The 17,824-nt window shown below is 35.3% G+C and overlaps 1 protein-coding gene across 4 annotated transcripts in view; it reads right to left on the bottom strand.

The window, feature by feature from the left end:
• Positions 1-17,824, bottom strand: part of otud5a (OTU deubiquitinase 5a) — a 182,488-nt gene that overhangs the window by 32,329 nt on the left and 132,335 nt on the right. For 3 of the 4 annotated variants that reach the window (XM_039776079.1, XM_039776077.1, XM_039776078.1), the window contains exons 3-4: positions 9,946-10,010; positions 9,659-9,815 (exon numbers count right to left, since the gene is read on the bottom strand). In XM_039776079.1, coding sequence (XP_039632013.1) covers positions 9,659-9,815; positions 9,946-10,010 — 222 coding nt within the window. Of the gene's footprint in view, positions 1-9,658; positions 9,816-9,945; positions 10,011-15,216; positions 15,281-17,824 lie in introns of those variants that run through there. The other variant, XM_039776080.1, reaches the window with a different exon arrangement.

Genomic DNA, 17,824 nt, shown 5'->3' with positions numbered 1-17,824 from the left:
AGCTTTTTGTGGAGCAGTGACTACAGCCTCCCAGACACTCTTCAGAGAGGTGTATTGTTTTTCTCCCCCGTAAATCTAGCGTTTAAGAAGTGCCCACAAGTTCTCGATAGGGTTTAGGTCAGATGAGGAAGATGGGCCATGTCATTATTCCTTCATCTTTAAGGCCTTTACTGGCTGGCCACGCAGTGGAGAACTTCGATGCAAGTGATGGAGCATTGGCCTGCATAAAAATCATGGTCTTTTTCCTGTATCACTGTTTGAAGAAAGTGTCTTCGAAAAACTGGCAGTAGGTTTGGGAGTTGATTTTGAGTTCATCTTCAATGCAAAAGGTCCAACTAGCTCATCTTTAAAAATACCAGCTCATACCAGTACCCCACCTCCACGTTGGAGTGGAGCTCTGTGCCCATTACTGATCCACAGGTCCATCCATCTGGTCCATCAAGAGTCACTCCCATCTCATCGGTCCATAAAACCTTTGAAAAAAATCTGTCTTCAGATATTTCTTGGCCCAGTTTTGACGTTTCAACTTATGTTTCTTGTTCAGTGGTGGTTGGGTTTCAGCCCTCCTTACCTTGGCCATGTCTTTGAGCACTGAACACCTTGTACTTCTGGGCACTCCAGGTAGGTTGCAGCTCTGGAATAGGAAAGTACTGGAGGATAATGGGTTCCTGGTAGCTTCACGTTTGATTCTTCTCAAATGTTTGGCAGCTAATTTGTGTCTTTTGTTCTCAACACGTTTCTTGCGACCCTGTTGACTATTTGCAACAAAATGTTTGATGGTTCTGTGATCACACACCAATATCTTAGCAATTCCAAAAGTGCTGCATCCCTCTGAAAGACTTTTTACAATTTTTGACTTTTCAGAGTCAGTTAAATCTCTTTTTTGGCCCATTTTGCCTGAGGAAAACTAGCTGCCTAATAATTCTGCACACCTTGATATAGGGTGTTGATCTCCTTAGGCCACACCCTCCCTCATTACACAAATACACATTACCCGACGTGCTTAAATCCAATAAGCATTCAAGTTAATACAGCTTGGAGTTGGAATATACGCATTAAAAATGATGATATGGTCAAAATACTCACTTGCCTAATAACTGTGCACACAGTGTATATATGTGTATATATATGTTATGTATGTGTCTATATGTGTGTGTATAGCTTTGGTCACTAAGTGCAAGGGAAAAATAATAAAATGTAGTGTATAAGTTATTAAACAGTAAAACATTAACGTTTTAAGAAGTAAAGGTACATTGAGCAGTACTGGAGTGGTTGCGGGTAAACTACATTTTAAAGACGGTGTAACAGAACAGGTAAGTAACAGCAGCTAAAATATATATGGATCATCTCTCGGTAGTAGATCCCTTTTGAAAGGCACTACACGACGGCTGTGGTATAGAAATTGCATTTTCTATGTGAACGTCCAAATTTCTGCCTCTGGTAATGTGCCTTACCGGCATTACCAGCGATTAAAGAAAATTAGTTTTGTGTCCTCTGCAGTGTTAAGAGAGAAAGGCTTTGGTTTGGGATAAAGGAAAAAAGGTGTAAAGAAAGGAAAGTTGCCTTTTTCTTTTATATAGTGTAGAGAGTCATTTTCGCTAACGATATGAGCGTCTTTTGGGGACAGTCGCGGTGGGTCTTGTGTAGACTGGTGAGATGTCCCAGCTATTAATCGGCTGTGATGGCACTGTCAGTCCTCCACTCCTGTTTGTGTCTTCATAATCCGAGCTGACGACCTCATAATCGTAAACATGCAAAAGAAACTGCAAAGCGCCTTAATATTATTTTGCTGCGGTGTAGAAAAGGGGTCCCGTGTTTGCACTTGTCTGGGCTATAGCGCAGGGGGAGGATGAAAAAAGTTGAAAGTGCTCACTTTGACTAGCGCAGTCAGTGTCTCAAAGGCCGGCACAGCTATGCGCGCGCGCCGGCTGCTGCTCGACTTTTGCTGGAGACACCGCTTATTGCAGACACGTTCACATGATCAAAAGTCTCCGCGCTCTTTGGAGGTCATTCATATAAATACCCGCGCCTCGCATCGGAGAAGTAGTGTGTTAAAGAAGTAATGAAAAAGAAAAGGAAACATTTTAATAACAACGTTACATGATTGACATTGTCATGAGTGTTGCTGTCATATATTATATATATATATATATATATATATATATATATATATATACACATATACATATATATATATATATATACACACACACACACACATAAACATATATACACACATATACACACATATATACAGTATATATACATATACATCTACATCACAGCAAAATGAGGTGATTAAATGCCTGATTTTTAACGCGTTATGGAGCACATGCATCGAAGCTTCTCAGCTGTGCTTGTGCTAAGAAAAGTAAACGTTTTAAAAATAACACAATTGTCAATGTAACCTTTTGTAAGTAGTGCCTGGAGGATTCAGTGTGGAGAAACTCTAGACATAGCATGTGTATTAACTTGTGGATTTTTCTGTGAGTATTTGGTGGCAGCGTCATAAAGTCGTAACACTGCGTTAGCTGCGGAGCGCAGCTCAGAGCGAAATGAGGTGAATGGGAGGGGAGATGATTCTCTCGGAATTTGCATAAGCACAGCCCTTCACCAGTAATTTTAACTTACTTACAAAGTGATCAAAACTCTCGTTTATATCCTGCGTCCTCTCATTAAACTTGTATCCCGCATTAGCCGTGGGCATGACAAACGCCAGCGGTAGCCTGTTTATGAACTTAATTTAAATGTTAGGTTTACACCGTGCTTTGTTTCCGAAGTAGCTGCACTCATGAATATGGTTCTACGTGTGACTCGCTCGCTTCTTATTGTTTCGCTGCCTTCTCAATTGTATAATGCATGTTTTCTTCAGCGCCTTTTGGAGCTCTTCCTTGTTTTCTAGGTACTGTGTGGAAAGTCAGTTCACGTGATTACGTGGGAGGCGTGATGATGTCACACGAAACTCTGCCCCCCACGACTTTCGAGCTCAACTCCATTACAGTAAATGGAGAAAAATATCTTCCAGTTATGACCATTACGTGTAGAATTTCCAAATGAAACCTGCTTAACTTTTGTAAGGAAGCTGTAAGGAATGAGCCTGCCAAATTTCAGCCTTCTACCTACCCTTCTACCTACACGGGAACTTGGAGAATTAGTGATGAGTCAGTGAGTGAGTCAGTGAGTGAGGGCTTTGCCTTTTATTAGTATAGATTAGATCCTGCCATGTTTTGAAAAAAATCTGTACAGATCCTCTAAAAGGGCACTTGATTTATTCCAATTTCAAATAGTATAAAACATTGGTTTCCCACTGACTTAAAAGAGAAGAGTTAGGATTCTTCCAGATTAGCAAGATAAGTCTGCGTGCCAAAAGGGTAGTGACTGCAATCACAGTTTGTTTGTCCTCCTCCATTTTAAACCCATCTGGAAGAACATCAAACACAGCTGTTAATGGGTTAGGAGGGATTGTGAGACCAAGGCTGTCTTGAAAGGTAATTTAAATTTTGGTCCAGAATGATGTTAATTTGGTGCAGGCCCAAAATATGTGACCCAGTGATGCTAGGACTTGATTGCAGCGTTCACAGGTTGGATCTTGCCCTGGAAAAATTTTGGAGAGTTTTAGGCAAGACAGATGTGCTCGATATATAATTTTGAGTTGAATAATTGTATGCTTTGTGCATATAAAGCTCGAGTGAATTCTCTGCATTGCTATTTTCCACTCCTTTTCTGATATATTGAGATATTTTTCCCAATGTCCTCTTGGATCTTTGAAAGGGAGGGACTGTAAAATAATTTTATATATTGCAGAGATGGTGTCTGAGTCCTTGAAATTGAGCAATATTTTTTCCAGCATGGATGAGGGTGCAAGATGAGGAAAATCGGGAAGATTCTGTTTAACAAAGTTCCTAATTTGAAGATAGTGAAAGAAATGTGTAGCTGGAATGTTAAATTTGGAATGTAATTGTTCATAGGATGCAAAGATGTTATCTATATAAAGATCTCTAAGCAAGTAAATCCCACATTTTTTCAAGGTATTAAAACTGCATATGTTTGCAAGGGTTGAAAGGTGGTTCTCTTGCAGAGGTGCCATAGATAAAAGCTTCTCGTCTTAAAATGCTTTCTACATTGGTTCCATATTCTGAGTGAGTGAAGCACAATTGGGGTTATTAGTATATTGGCGATAATTTGCATTTATTGGGGCACAAAGCAGAGAATATAAAGAAGTACTGCAGGATTTCACTTCTATTGCGGACCAGGCCTGTGTATGTTCATCTATTTGTGTCCAGATTTTTATAGCTTGTATATTTGCTGCCCAGTAATAAAACTGAAAGTTAGGTAGAGCCATGCCACCTTCTGCCTTCGGTCTTTGTAGTGTCGCTGTTTGGATACGTGGATGTTTTGAGTTCCAAATAAATGAGGTTATTGTTGAATCTAATTGCTTAAAAAATTATTTATTGATGTATATTGGAATGTTTTGAAATAAAAAAAGCAGCTTAGGAAAAATATTCCTCTTAACAATGTTAATTCTTCCAGGTAGAGTGAGATGAAGGGTTGACCATCTATGCAAGTCTTGCTTAATTATTTCCATGCAGGCGGCAAAATTTTGTTGATAAAGAGCTTTATGTTTACTTGTGATGTTTACCCCTAGGTATTTAAACTGATCTGTGATGATAAAAGGTAGGGTATCTAATCTAATATTATATGCTTGAGAATTCACTGGAAAGAGTACACTTTTATTCAGATTAATTCTGAGACCAGAGATCTTTTGAAATTCTGTAAGTGCTGTTAAGACTGCAGGCACAGAATTTTGTGGGTCTGATATATACAGTACCATATCATCTGCATATAGAGAAATCTTCAGTTCCAGTCCTTCTCTGATAATCCCCTTTATCTGATCAGCATTTCGACAGTGAGCCGCCAATGGTTCAATGGCGATTGCAAATAGCAGCAGTGACAAGGGGCATCCTTGTCTGGTACCTCGTTCTAATTTAAAGTAGTCTGAACAAATGTTGTTGATACAAACTGAAGCTTCTGGATTGGTATACAGTAGTTTGATCCAGGCACAAATGTGTTACACTTTTAAGGGAGGCCGTTACAAAGTAGAATTGATGGGCTGTTTTCAAAATTGAGTGCAGAGTAGACAATTCAAATCAAACTAACATACATAAAAAGTAGGGGGGGGGGGTTCATAGGTCAGGTTCTGGAAGGACAAAGTATTTTTAGTAAATGATGCAATGGCTATGCAGTCCTCTCTGGGTTGAAGGGGGTATATTTCAGCATAATGAGGTGTAAAGGCCCAGTGTATTGGTCAAGAACTATATGCACAACAGAGGTTCTTGTCTTAAATCTACTTTGCACTGACTTCATGTTTCGGCTAAATGTGGAGATACCTGTGTAATGGAAGATGCACTGGAACGTTTGCTGTTTAGTGGTAGTGGCAAAAAACAGTGTATGTCACTGTTCACATTTAGAAGAGCTCTTGAGTTTCAAGGACACAAGACAAAACAGCTTTATCATGCATATTTAAAATAATACACAATAAATGTCAGATATCATAGTGATGGCATTAAAAATATTACATTAAAATTCTGAAGCAGTGCCCAGTTGTTCAAAAAGATGAGCTAGGATAACAAGCCACATTTTTTTTTAAAAAGATCTTCTACTTTAGCGCATAGGTCAAGTGCAAAATGTATAAATCATTTCCTGAAAATATATAGTGTAACATTGTTGACTTTGTAATATTTAGCAGTAATGCCCTGTGTAAGAATAGGGAAGTCGCAAAATATTTGGCTTGCCCATCTGAGCAAGGCTACAATAAAAAGGTCCACTCTGATGCGAGTGAAGGGCTGCCAAAAAAAAAAACCTCCTGTAATGTTCTATGCATGACACATATAAGCAGAAAATAATGCAGTGCTGCTATTAATCAATTTTTCACAAACATAGGAGTGCAGCACGATCACAAGAATGTTACAGTAGACAGTCCACTGGTATTCTACTTTTCTGTTTAGAGATAGTATATCAGCTCTGTCTTGAGTTTTTAACAATGTGCTTTAACATGTTGGTACTATAGACTGTATTTGCTTAAATTTAATCAAACAAATTATTTGTCCTGTGGATGCCAATACCATTTCTACTTCTTGTGTCGGCAACTGTACTTTATTTTCAAAACTAAAAACCTCTCTCTACTGATGTCTTTGGTGACTGAAATTATACTTTATAATGTTAAAATAACTACATACACTACATTAACAACTGATATTTAGAGGTGATTTTGATTACTAGTTTACCATATTCATGGTCACAATGTCATTTTTTTTGTATATTTTAGTATTTGATATGGTGTGTACCTTTAGATTAAGAGGTTGAAATCAGTGCTGCAAACAACCTTTTAATAAAAATCTAAATAATATAGCAGCCTTATTATTAATTTCATATTATAATTATTACAGTGAATTTCTGGTATAAAAAAAAGTACATTAACTATTGCAGTTGATGAAGGGACCACTTTGCTGGACGTACACAATTAAAGTTTGAAACCAACAAAGTAGCTGTGCTGTTTATTTAGATTTTAATTTGAAAATATCTTGAAATCCAGTAGAAAGCTGCAAACAGAGATGACACAGGTCCTTTCTGTAATATTTGTTTTATGTTTAGGATTTATCAGTCAATTTTTAGAATTGAACAAAAACAATAATACCATTGCAGTCTTACATTGAAAGTTTTCTACTGAGTATATGCACATTAAAACAATGTTTTGAAAATGTAAATAAACCATACAGCAGACATCTAGAATTTGTGTGTTATTTCTACTGTGTATTTCTTGCAATAAAAATATTTGGTCTGCTTTCATAACTTGATATCTCATTCCAGTGAAGGGGGACACTATGTGCTTTGCAAATAATGAAGAACTCATTTTGCAAGATGTGTATATTATTAATTATAACTGAAATCAATAAGACTGTTGTGGGGTTTGTTAAGATTTATTTTTTTTTGCATCTTATATACTTGTATATACCAAATCTCTTTGAAACTGTATTGTAATATACACTAGAGTACAACATTGTGCATGTGTATATTTATACATGTATAGAATATGCATTTAATAAATATTTTTCTTATGCTTTTCAGTGCAAACCAAAATTGTACTTTTACTTTAGTATTTTTTTTTTCTCTGTCCACTTTTTTTACTTCTACTTCAGTAGCTTCCATATTAGGTACTTTTATTTTAGTAAATGTTTATCTGCCTAATAATACTTCTACTGGAGTAGGTTTTTTAGTACTTTTTCTATCTATGGTATACTTAAGTGTGTGTATGTATTGATAACTTGTTAACAGGGGAATCTTGAATAAAGACTGCTAGATGTACCCTGATACTACAGAAAAAATAAAAGCTGTAGACATACAATTTCATTGAGAATGTCTGTGTTTTACTTCACTTATGAAATTTAAGTTTTATACACAACTTCTATATACAGTATTAAGGCTGGGTGTTATGAGCTATAAATAAGTACACAATAGTTTTGGGTTGTTTTGCGATACACAATATATATTTCAATTTTTTTAAATCTTCTCTAAAGCACTTTATAAATGCTTGATTTAACCCTTTGATTCATACAATCACACCAATATGATGATTCTAGTAGTCCCTTCAGGCTGTAATATATGTGTGCATTAAATAATTCTTATTATTTTCATTAGTGGTTTCTATCAGTACAATTTTAAACTTGCATGCAAAACTGGGGAAATTACAACCAAGTTAAATTTAACAAAACAGTTTTTATTCAAACCTGGTAACTGCACACAGCTAGAAACATTTTCAAAAATAACAAATTGAAGTACACTTTTTGTGCATTGTGTGTGTGACAGCAGGTCATTTCACTCTGCAGAACAATAATAGTCACATTACATTGCATGAATGTTAATTTGATGATAAACCACAAATAACAACAGATTTTGTACTATCCATTATAAGACCTAATACCAAAACTGAAGCAATGCACATTAACACTTCACATTATTCTCACCACCTTCTGATCAATTGCCTTGCGTCTTCTCTTCCCCATGGGCCTCTCATTTCTGGCATCAAGCCCCCGAACTGCCTCATGTGCAGTGCAACTCACGCCGAGCACAGTGACAGGCTGGGAGTTTGACTGGGCCGCTATACCTGTCTCAAGGAGGAATGAAACCACCCATAGAGCAGAAGGGCAACAGAAGTTCTCTTTGCCTGTTTTTATTTCCCTGTGCACACTAAGCATCTATTGTTTTGAGTTGATCAGACACTAAAGTACAACTGAAATTCTTTCCGTTTTATCCTTGAAACCTACGAGATAAAAAAGTTGACCTGCAGCTACAAAAAAAAATATTAGCTGAACTTTGCGTAAGTAGCGTAACAACATAACTAGACAGTAGTATATTATGTGCGTAGTCCCATATAGGGAAGGCCTGTATTCAGGCTAGCCGGGTTATGGAAGCAGATTGCTGTAGCAGCATTTTCGAGAACATGCATCAATGTCAGTGGACTGCAAGATTTAGAGAGTAGTGTAACAGTAGCATACCATAAAAGATATGCGCAGGCAATTTTTCAGATCAGCAGGATTATGATGATAGACAGGCAAACCGTTATATCAGCCTTTCAGGCATACAACAGTGGCCAAAATTTTTGGCAGTGACACAAAGTTTGTGTTTTGCAAATTTTGCAACTTAAGTATTTTCAGATAATTTTTTTTTTACATATTTCTATGGTATACTGAAGAACAATTATAAATATTTCATAAATTTGAAAGGCTTTTATTGGCAAATACATCAACTTTATGTAGAGAGTCAATATTTACAGTGTTGAACCTTCTTCATAACTTCTCCAATTTGTTCTGGCATGCTGGATATCAGATTCTGGGCCAAATCCTGACTGATGGTGATCCATTCCACACATATGCATTGTCTTAGGATGCACAGGACTCACGGTATCATTCACCTTTCCCTTCTCCGTAGAATTAATTTTCCAGATGTCCCAAACAGTCGGAAGGAGGATTCCTCTGAAAAAATAACTGCACCCGTTTTCTGCTGTCCATTCCTTTACTTCCTGTAGAATTTCAGTCTGTCCTTGATGTTTTTCTTGGAAAGAATTTATTCTTTGCTGCCCTTCCTGACACAAGGCCACTGTCCTAAAGTCTTGACCTCACTGTGCATGCAGATGCACTCATACCACCTGCTGCCAATACGGAGCAAACTCTGCACTGGTGGCAACACGATTCTGTAGCTGACTTCTCAGGAGGAGATGGTCCTGACTCTTGCTGGACACTTCTAGCAGATCATTTTGTGCCATGACCAAAATACATGAACATGTTTTTTTGTGATAAAATTTGTATGCTAATAAAGCTCTTTGCAATGGATTAATATTCATCTGATCACTCTGCACAATAATATAAAAACAACATGAACTGCCACCATAAAAACTAAAGCTGCAGATTTTGAAAAAACACATTTGTGTCACTGCCAAAAGTTTTGGCCACTACTGTACAATGCTAAGAAGCTATTCCAAAAACTGACCTGCCAGGTTCAAAGGGTTAACAAAAAAAAAATCAGGTGACAATTTGCACTTGATGTGTGCTTGATGTGGAATATAACATTTGCATTTTCCACTTTTCATAAGGATGCACATTACCTGTGCCATACTGATAGACTTCTACAGGCCGATTATACATTTCTGCCATTGCTTGCATCTCAATGTGGTTCCCATGACAATTATTCTTCCTCTTCCGGTTTATGTATGTAGTGAAATCTTCTGTCACATAACTTGAAAAATAATCTGCATTCTTCATCTGCAAAATCATTTTGAAAGTTAAATTATCTGAAACAGAAAGTCAAAGCCTTCTTTTTTTTAAAGGAATAATTACAGAAGTGACTGCTATTTTAATCATTAAAGACAAAAGTTTGCAAAATAAAACTCACCAAATAGTCCATACAGTGCTTTCTGACAACATCATGCATATCCTGGTCCCCGTACACTTGGTCAGCTAGAAAGGTAACACAAAGCACATTTCAAATTTAAGCATAAACCACTTAAAAATAACATAACTAGCATTAGTTGCATAATATTTTAGAACAAATTATTTTGCATTAACAAAAACATGCTACCGATTCAGCAAGTTCTATCATTAGAAATAGCTGTGTCACAATTTCCATTAAAAAATATTTAACATTACCATTTTCTATAGTCCAATTGCTCTGAATATATATAACACAATCAAAAATTAAACAATTGTTTCTAAATTTAAACATAATTTAGAATATCCAGAATGCCCAAGTTTACAAGATGTCTGCTCTGTATTTTGCAGTAACATTTTTCAGTGAATTCATGAATTAAGTTCACATTTTCAAATATATGTTCCCGAATAATAACTTTAAAGTTGTATGAATTAAAATGTGAACTAAAGTGAGCTATGACTGTTATTGTAAAAAAGAACATGAAGTTATTCACCGTGAACGTGTAAAAAATTGGACTGTCTAAAATCTTAACTCAGGGGCACCACAGATCAAAGTTCGAATGATTACATACTCTAACACTAATTTAAAATTCAACCTTTCAATTGTGTGGACGTCAAAAGTGATGAGTAATAACAAGTAATGTTAAAAACTGATATTGTATTTAAAAATGCAGCATTAAACAAAGTTAAAAGTGTTTTCTATTTTTGTGATTCCTTACAGGTCACATTTTACTGTATAAGGTTTGTTTCATAAAAACTGACCATTACTTCTGATTTATAACCATAAGGTCTATTTTAAAAAGCCGACGCAAGAGTAAGTAAATGACAAGGACCATGAGCTCCATCAAAGGGGAAGTATAACCAGATGCTACAATATTTTCCAAATGAATCAAAAAGCCAAATGCTCTCTATTGTATAGAGATTGTCAAAATAATAATAAATGCAGCCTTGCTCTTGTAGTTTAGTTTGGCATAAAGTAAAGAAACATCATAGTAACTTGTCTACAGTGCTGTAAATACTTATCTCAGTTGGAACACTTATAAAACCAGGATAAATAGTTCTGAAACTCCAGAAAGCTAACAATCTGCAAAATGACAATACTTAAGACAATGATGCCACTATATAATTTCACAGAAAAAAGTAATCTCTTGAAAAATGTCTAAAAGAGCCAATGACTAAAACCAACAGAAAAGAGGAGGGTGAAAGGGCACAGAGATGCTCCTTTATTTGCTCCAAGATTCAATTAATACAGTGGTCTTTTCATGCTCCAGATCTTTGACTCCAACTAACTTTTGGTGGGATAAAATGAAACAGTATTTTTCTTTTTTTTAATTAATTTTATTGTAATCATTCCATACAAATCGATCAATTTTTACAAAAAATAGGATTGAGAACAAGTTGACCCCTGAGAGAGACAGCATTGCCAACGGGGTAAAACTTAAGGCTTGTAAACATACCTAAATTGATGAGTTTGATAGGCCAATAGAGATGAATGGAGAAGAAAAAGAAATGCAGAAATAATTGCTTCCTCTGTGCTTTAAGACCTTATTCTAAAATATTATTGATTAGATTAGAAAAAAAAAAACAGTATTTTTCAAAGTAGAGATCCATCACCAACTGTTTTACAGCAATGGAACACTTCAGAATCGATATACAGCGTGTTCTCAAGGCAAATGAGATTAACTTACAAGATGGTTACTTCTGTAACATAAACTGATCTCTCAGAGTATACTATACTTGATTTTTGCTTATTAGTAGGTATGCTCAAATTGACTGGCTGCCAATTTAAATCGGCCTATTTTAATTACAAAATACAGTGATTGGTAAATTCGACAATCACATAAAAACAATCTTTTCAGTTCCTGAGCTTTTAAAAGCCAAGCAAGTGGGTTTTTTTTTTTTTTTTGAAGAAAACTTTCAATAAAGAGCAGAAAGTCAAGGCGTGCTTTACCAGAGTGCGAGAGATGATTGGAATATTAGCCTTTATGTTAAAAAAAATGGAGTAATAAACTAAGAAAAAGGAATCTGAGAAGTCATCCAGTGCAATTAGACATATTGCAACTTTAATGAATTCAGACATTTTTAATCTGTCCTTTAATGAAAATGGAACACTGTCTGAATTTGGACTGTAAGCTTGTCTTGCGTTCAAACTTTTACATTTTTAATTGGAAAAGGAAGAGATAAAGAAGAATTTGAAATTTCTGCTTAATAAACAATATGTTTGTTAGCTTAACAGAAAAATTTGTCTTTTACTTATAAACTTGTTAAGCATATTAGCCTTGCTTCTTCTTGATAAACATCTTCTGGACATTTGATAGAGTTGTGGCTTTTTTGTAGAACTGTAACTGTTTATTAATTTGTTTGTGTGTGTCTTACTGTAGAGATTTGTTAAGAAACAAATATTGCATAATTAAAACCGTGATCCATATTTATAATGATGCCTCAAGAATTACAAATGTGTAGTTCAAATGCAGAAGAAAAAAGAAAAAACACAAATATAAATATAGATGTACAGTATATCTTAACAGCAAAAACAACTATAGTGCAATTAATGATTAAAACCTATAAGCTCATGCATATTCACATTTATGCAGTGTTTATTTGCCAATCGATTGATTGTGTGAGTATATATTTTTTTGTTAGGGAAATAGTGAAAATGACAGAAGAAATCAAGCAATGACAGCTTCTAGTTATGGAAAGCACTTTATTTTCTTTTAAGCCATATGCTTTATGGATAAATATTTTTGTACATTCATTATTAGTTAAGGTACGAGGTGTGGCAGAAAAGTAATGAGACTGGCAACACTGCAAGCGATCTGGCAATGCTGCGCTGTTGTCCTTGATAGAGCACGTGTATCAGTACCCTCCCATAGCTCAGGGCGAGTTTCAACTCCTTCCGTTAACTACGTGATTTTTGTGACTGCTATTAGCGAAGTTGTGTTTTTGGTTGTGCGTCACGCAAAATGGAACAGCGGAATTTGGAGCAACGTTGTGCCATTAAACGGCAAGTGTGATGTTTGAAAAGTTAAAACAGGCCTATGGGGAACATTCTTTATCCCGAGGTCAAGTTTTTAGCTGGCACAAATCATTTTGGAAGGCAGAAAACACGTTGAAGATGAACACCGTTCAGGGAGGACTTCAACTTCGAAAACCAATGAAAACATCGAACGTGTGAACACTCTTGTGAGATCAGACTGTCGTTTTAACATTAAGAATGTTGAGTGAACAATTAAATTTGAACAGATTTACCGTTCATCAAATTTTGACTGAACATTTGCACATGCGAAAGGTCTGTGCCAAAATGGTGCCGAAAAACTGCCCTCTCCATAACAGAAATTTTGACCTTAAAAGGCATTCCTGTGGTTCCCCAGCCCCCTTATTCACCTGACCTCAATCTGTGTGACTTTTTCCTTTTTCCTAAACTGAAAAATGTCCTCAAAGGACGTCATTTCGGGACTTTAGAAAACATCCAAAAGAGTGTAACGGACATGCTGAAGACCATACCGGTTGAAGACTTCCAGCGCTGCTACCAACAGTGGGAACAACGTCTCCATTGGTGTGTAGCTGCCCAAGGGAACTACTTTGAAGGGGATAACATTGTTGTTTGAAAAAAATAAAAACTTTGGTAAATAAAAAATCAGCCTCATTACTTTTCTGCCACACCTCGTATGTATTTTGAGAAAATTTTATTCCTTTTAAAATTTTATTTGTCACTGAACAATAAGCCTACGGAATTTTGTTAATAAAAAAGGAACAGTTAACACAAGGGGTCTACAGTTTTCTTATAAAAATGTCAGTTAAGACTTTAACTTTTTTTCAAAAAAACAAGTAAAAAGCATTACATTTTTTTTGGCCTGAAAAAGGATTTTTTTTTAATTTAATATTATCTTACTACTGTAAAATGTGCAAAACATTAAAAGTACAAAAGTGTAGAAAATAATGATACAAATAATAATAATGATGAATAATAATTTGAACAGCACACTGCACATGTGCAATTGACGTGTCACTTCGTATTCCCAGAATCACTTTCTGTTTCACTGACCATTTCTAACGAGATGCAATTATGAGAATAGGAGGAAGATGTGTCTACACTGTTACCCAGGTAACGCTCGAACCTGACAATTACACAAGACACACCTATACCATTGCCCGAGTAACGCTTGCCACTAACATTGTTGGCAATTTTATATCCCGAGTAAGCCTCAGGTCTTACGAGAGATGCGTCTATACTGTTGTCCAACTGACACTCTCTGGTCTAATATTTAAAGAGGTTAACACAGAACATAAAGCGTTTATGTGTCTTAGAAGCTTTGTGTAAACATTTTTTTAACAGGATTAAAAAAATTCCTATCAAAATTAGCCAATCCAGGAACATAAAATAGGTAGTCGCAATAAGCCTTAAAAAAAAAAAAAGCACAACCTAACTGGAGCATCCCTATTTATTAACTTTGCGTGAGAGTTTTCTAGCTTCATACTGCTGATTAAATACTGGGACCAAAAACTCAAAATTGTACACTACTTACATGAATTAATTTAATTTCACAACTCATACATTAGATTGTTGAACACTAGTTGTTCTTAGCCTATTGTTAACATTTTATAGACAGCCCAGAAGTGAAGATGTTAAGTTTTCGTCTGGCTTATGTAGGATTTATGACTTTTGTAATTACCATCAACTTGACCTAGACCTAATGGACTGTTGGGGGGACTATTCACATGCATGTATAAATATCTAATAGCTAAAACTAAACTGAAAAGTTTCATGAATGGAAGGAAAATGTAGTTAAGAAACTCCATGCTGAGATCTTACAACAATGTCTATTATAATAAATTAAGTGAACTGCTGCAAAAAAACAATGAATCTTTGGCCTTGGAATCTTCACTGAAACAGTAAAAATATTAATTACTCACTTCAGGAAATATCAGAAGTATGCAAAAACTAAAACAAGTCCACCAAAAAAACATACTTTAATTTGCCTGCTCACTTGACTGGATTCTGTATGGATAAAACAAATTGTTACAAGTTACTTCATTCATCAAGCTATAAGAATATGCCACAATTGTTTTGTTCCACTACAAAAATATGGTATCTATCTCAGACTTAAGAACATCTTCACTTTAAAAGGTTTATTTGGCATGGAGATTCATCTAGGGTGCAATAATATTGTTCTAAACAATGGTCATGATGCAACGACAGCAAGAGAGATTGTTTTAGAAACCTCTCAGTACTTACATTTTATAAAAACATATTGGTAGTTAAAAATCAAATTAAATAGAAACATGGTTTCCTTCCTTGCCCGCCTTTATGCTGTGATGAGTCATTCGGAAATGAAGCACAGATGTAAACAAGACACCAGTAGTTTCTTATCTGTAAGCTGCCCCCAATCCACCCCCCCATACACAAATGAGCTCCTTTTTTGGCACATATTCCAGAAAGTCATGTGACCCATGCATAAAAAATTCTGAGAATTAGTCTTCTTCTTTGTGGTTTCACCTCCAGTTAAGGCTACACCAAGGTTTTATGGGTAAGAACTGCTATACAAAGAGTGTGTGTGTGTGTGTGCACAGACACACAATCTCCCTTTTACTCTTCAAAACAAGTGTAACTGCCATACCATTTCATCTAAAAGATTATTAGTGTTATAAACATAATGGCTTTTCACACATATTTAACAACCCACATTAAAATTTGTTACTTGGGTCTAGCAGTAAAGTAAAAATATATTCAACTAATTACATAAAATTTGTTTTGAAGGTTCATTCGCAATCTACCATTCTCATAAATTAAAGTTATAAATTAATATGGGTCAAGAATTAAGGAAACTGATTTAAAGAACAAAAACACCTAAATTATAACAGGCAGCAGCAGTTTTGCCAATTATAATGGCTTATTAAAAGTATCTCTTAATAAGTAGCTTTCTACTGCAGGTTGATTTAAGAGAAACAAATGAAACATTGGTATTAACCTGCAGAATTTCATTTACAGTTTCACATTTAAAATAATATGGTATCCATTGATAAGCATTCGTCTGTGGGATTGTGGAGGCAGGCTAAGGGTTAATGGGTTCCATTATGTAGAAACAAACCCATTATTCACCATTCAGACAAAAATAAACCAATTTTCCTTCTAAATAATATTCTCCTATTGATGATGGAGCCAAGAAAGAATCCAAAACATAACATTATCAACCCTATTGTTTTTAGTTCAGGGTGAAACAAGAACCGCTTTAAGAAAGGAATCCAACTGAATGAGGTGTTTCATTATTATTAAAAATTATGAAAACATCCACTTAGTTGCAGAGCCCACTTACTCACATATGGCCAATTTAGACTAACAAACCTAACATGAACGTCTTTGCAACATATGAGAAAAAAACTAGTACACATAGACATTGGCATAATGTAAAACCCTATGCAGAGTGACTAGGTGCCAGATTTAAACACAGAACATTTGATCTGTGAGGAAGTAGCACTAACCACTGGACCATTAAGCTGCCCCTAGAAATAATCCATTCACCCATTTTTAAACCTACATAAGTCACAAAGGTTGTGGATGAAAAACTCTAACAACAGACTCCTCAATGCAATCTGTTTTCTCTAAACTTAAGGTTACAATATACTGGGAGGAGAGTTATTTAATTATTTTAAATTTTTAATTAATATATTAGCCATAAGCCTCAAAATGCATAAATGTATACCAATAGCGTTCAAAATGTGCATGTGGGTGAGAAAAAAAAATGCATGTATGCAAATGCATATGTGCATGCAAAGCCCCAGTTCTCTGTCAGGTTTGGTGCAGTTTGGGATGCAGCATTTAGTGTCATGCCATACGATGCAGAAAGAAGCCTAGTAGTAAAAAGGGTCACATGGCTTTTTTTCCGGACTACGCCTATTAAAAATCATTTATTTAAAAAAAACAAATTCAGTCAAATTCTAAACAACTTGATTACCCAAACTCCAACAAGAAATGAGTACTGAAATAAAAAAAATTATCCTCAACAAGTTTCACATGATCTTTTGATTCCCCTTTCTGAAAAATATTGATCTAAAACCAAATTTATCTAGTCTTGAGTCTTAACATGATCTTCAATTGTTACCTTGCCTCACTAGAAATAGCTCTGTTACATCAGGATGCAGCATAGGAAGTTAAGCATGGCCTTTCTAAGTAAAAAGGAAGTGGGTGCTGAATTGTAAGCTTTAATGTTTGTCAATATTTACATTTTTTTTTTCACAGAGTTTTTACCTGACCTGAAATTTATACACTGGGCTAAATATTTCAGTGCAAGGTAAAAAAAAAGTTCTTGAAAACACCTCAGTACTATAACAATAACTCTTGTTCTTCTGGATTGCTGTCATTAGAACACAACATTACAGATCATGAAGCTAATAGTGCAAAACAAAACTACACAAGGCAACTACTGAGAGTTTTTAGTGTACTGATCACTTCACTTAAATATTTAGACCATTTAGAAGGCATACCTTTTCTGTTTTTTGAGATGCCGATGCCATCTGATCTGCATCAACCTGAACCACCCAAAGTATGGGAACACAAAGAGAACAGTGTTCAGACATGATACATACCACATATATTAAGCAGTCTGTGTGAGTTGCTTTCAACATTTTTATAGTGCCTTGGAAAAAGTATTCAGCTCAGAAACCTTTTTTTCACATAAATGATTGTCACAGTGATTTTAATACGTTACTAGAAATTATTTGTCACAGTGATTTTAATACGTTACTAGAAATTATTTGCAAATCAAACACTGCCCAAAAATTTATGGAAATTATAAGATATAAAAAACATGCAATTACAAAAACAGAAATTTCAATGATTTGAAAGA

This window comes from Polypterus senegalus, chromosome 13 (genome assembly GCF_016835505.1).
Source record: "Polypterus senegalus isolate Bchr_013 chromosome 13, ASM1683550v1, whole genome shotgun sequence".
Classification (NCBI taxonomy): Eukaryota; Metazoa; Chordata; class Cladistia; order Polypteriformes; family Polypteridae; genus Polypterus; species Polypterus senegalus.
Note: the sequence above shows the minus strand (reverse complement) of the source record. Positions and strands in the feature narration are given on the sequence as shown.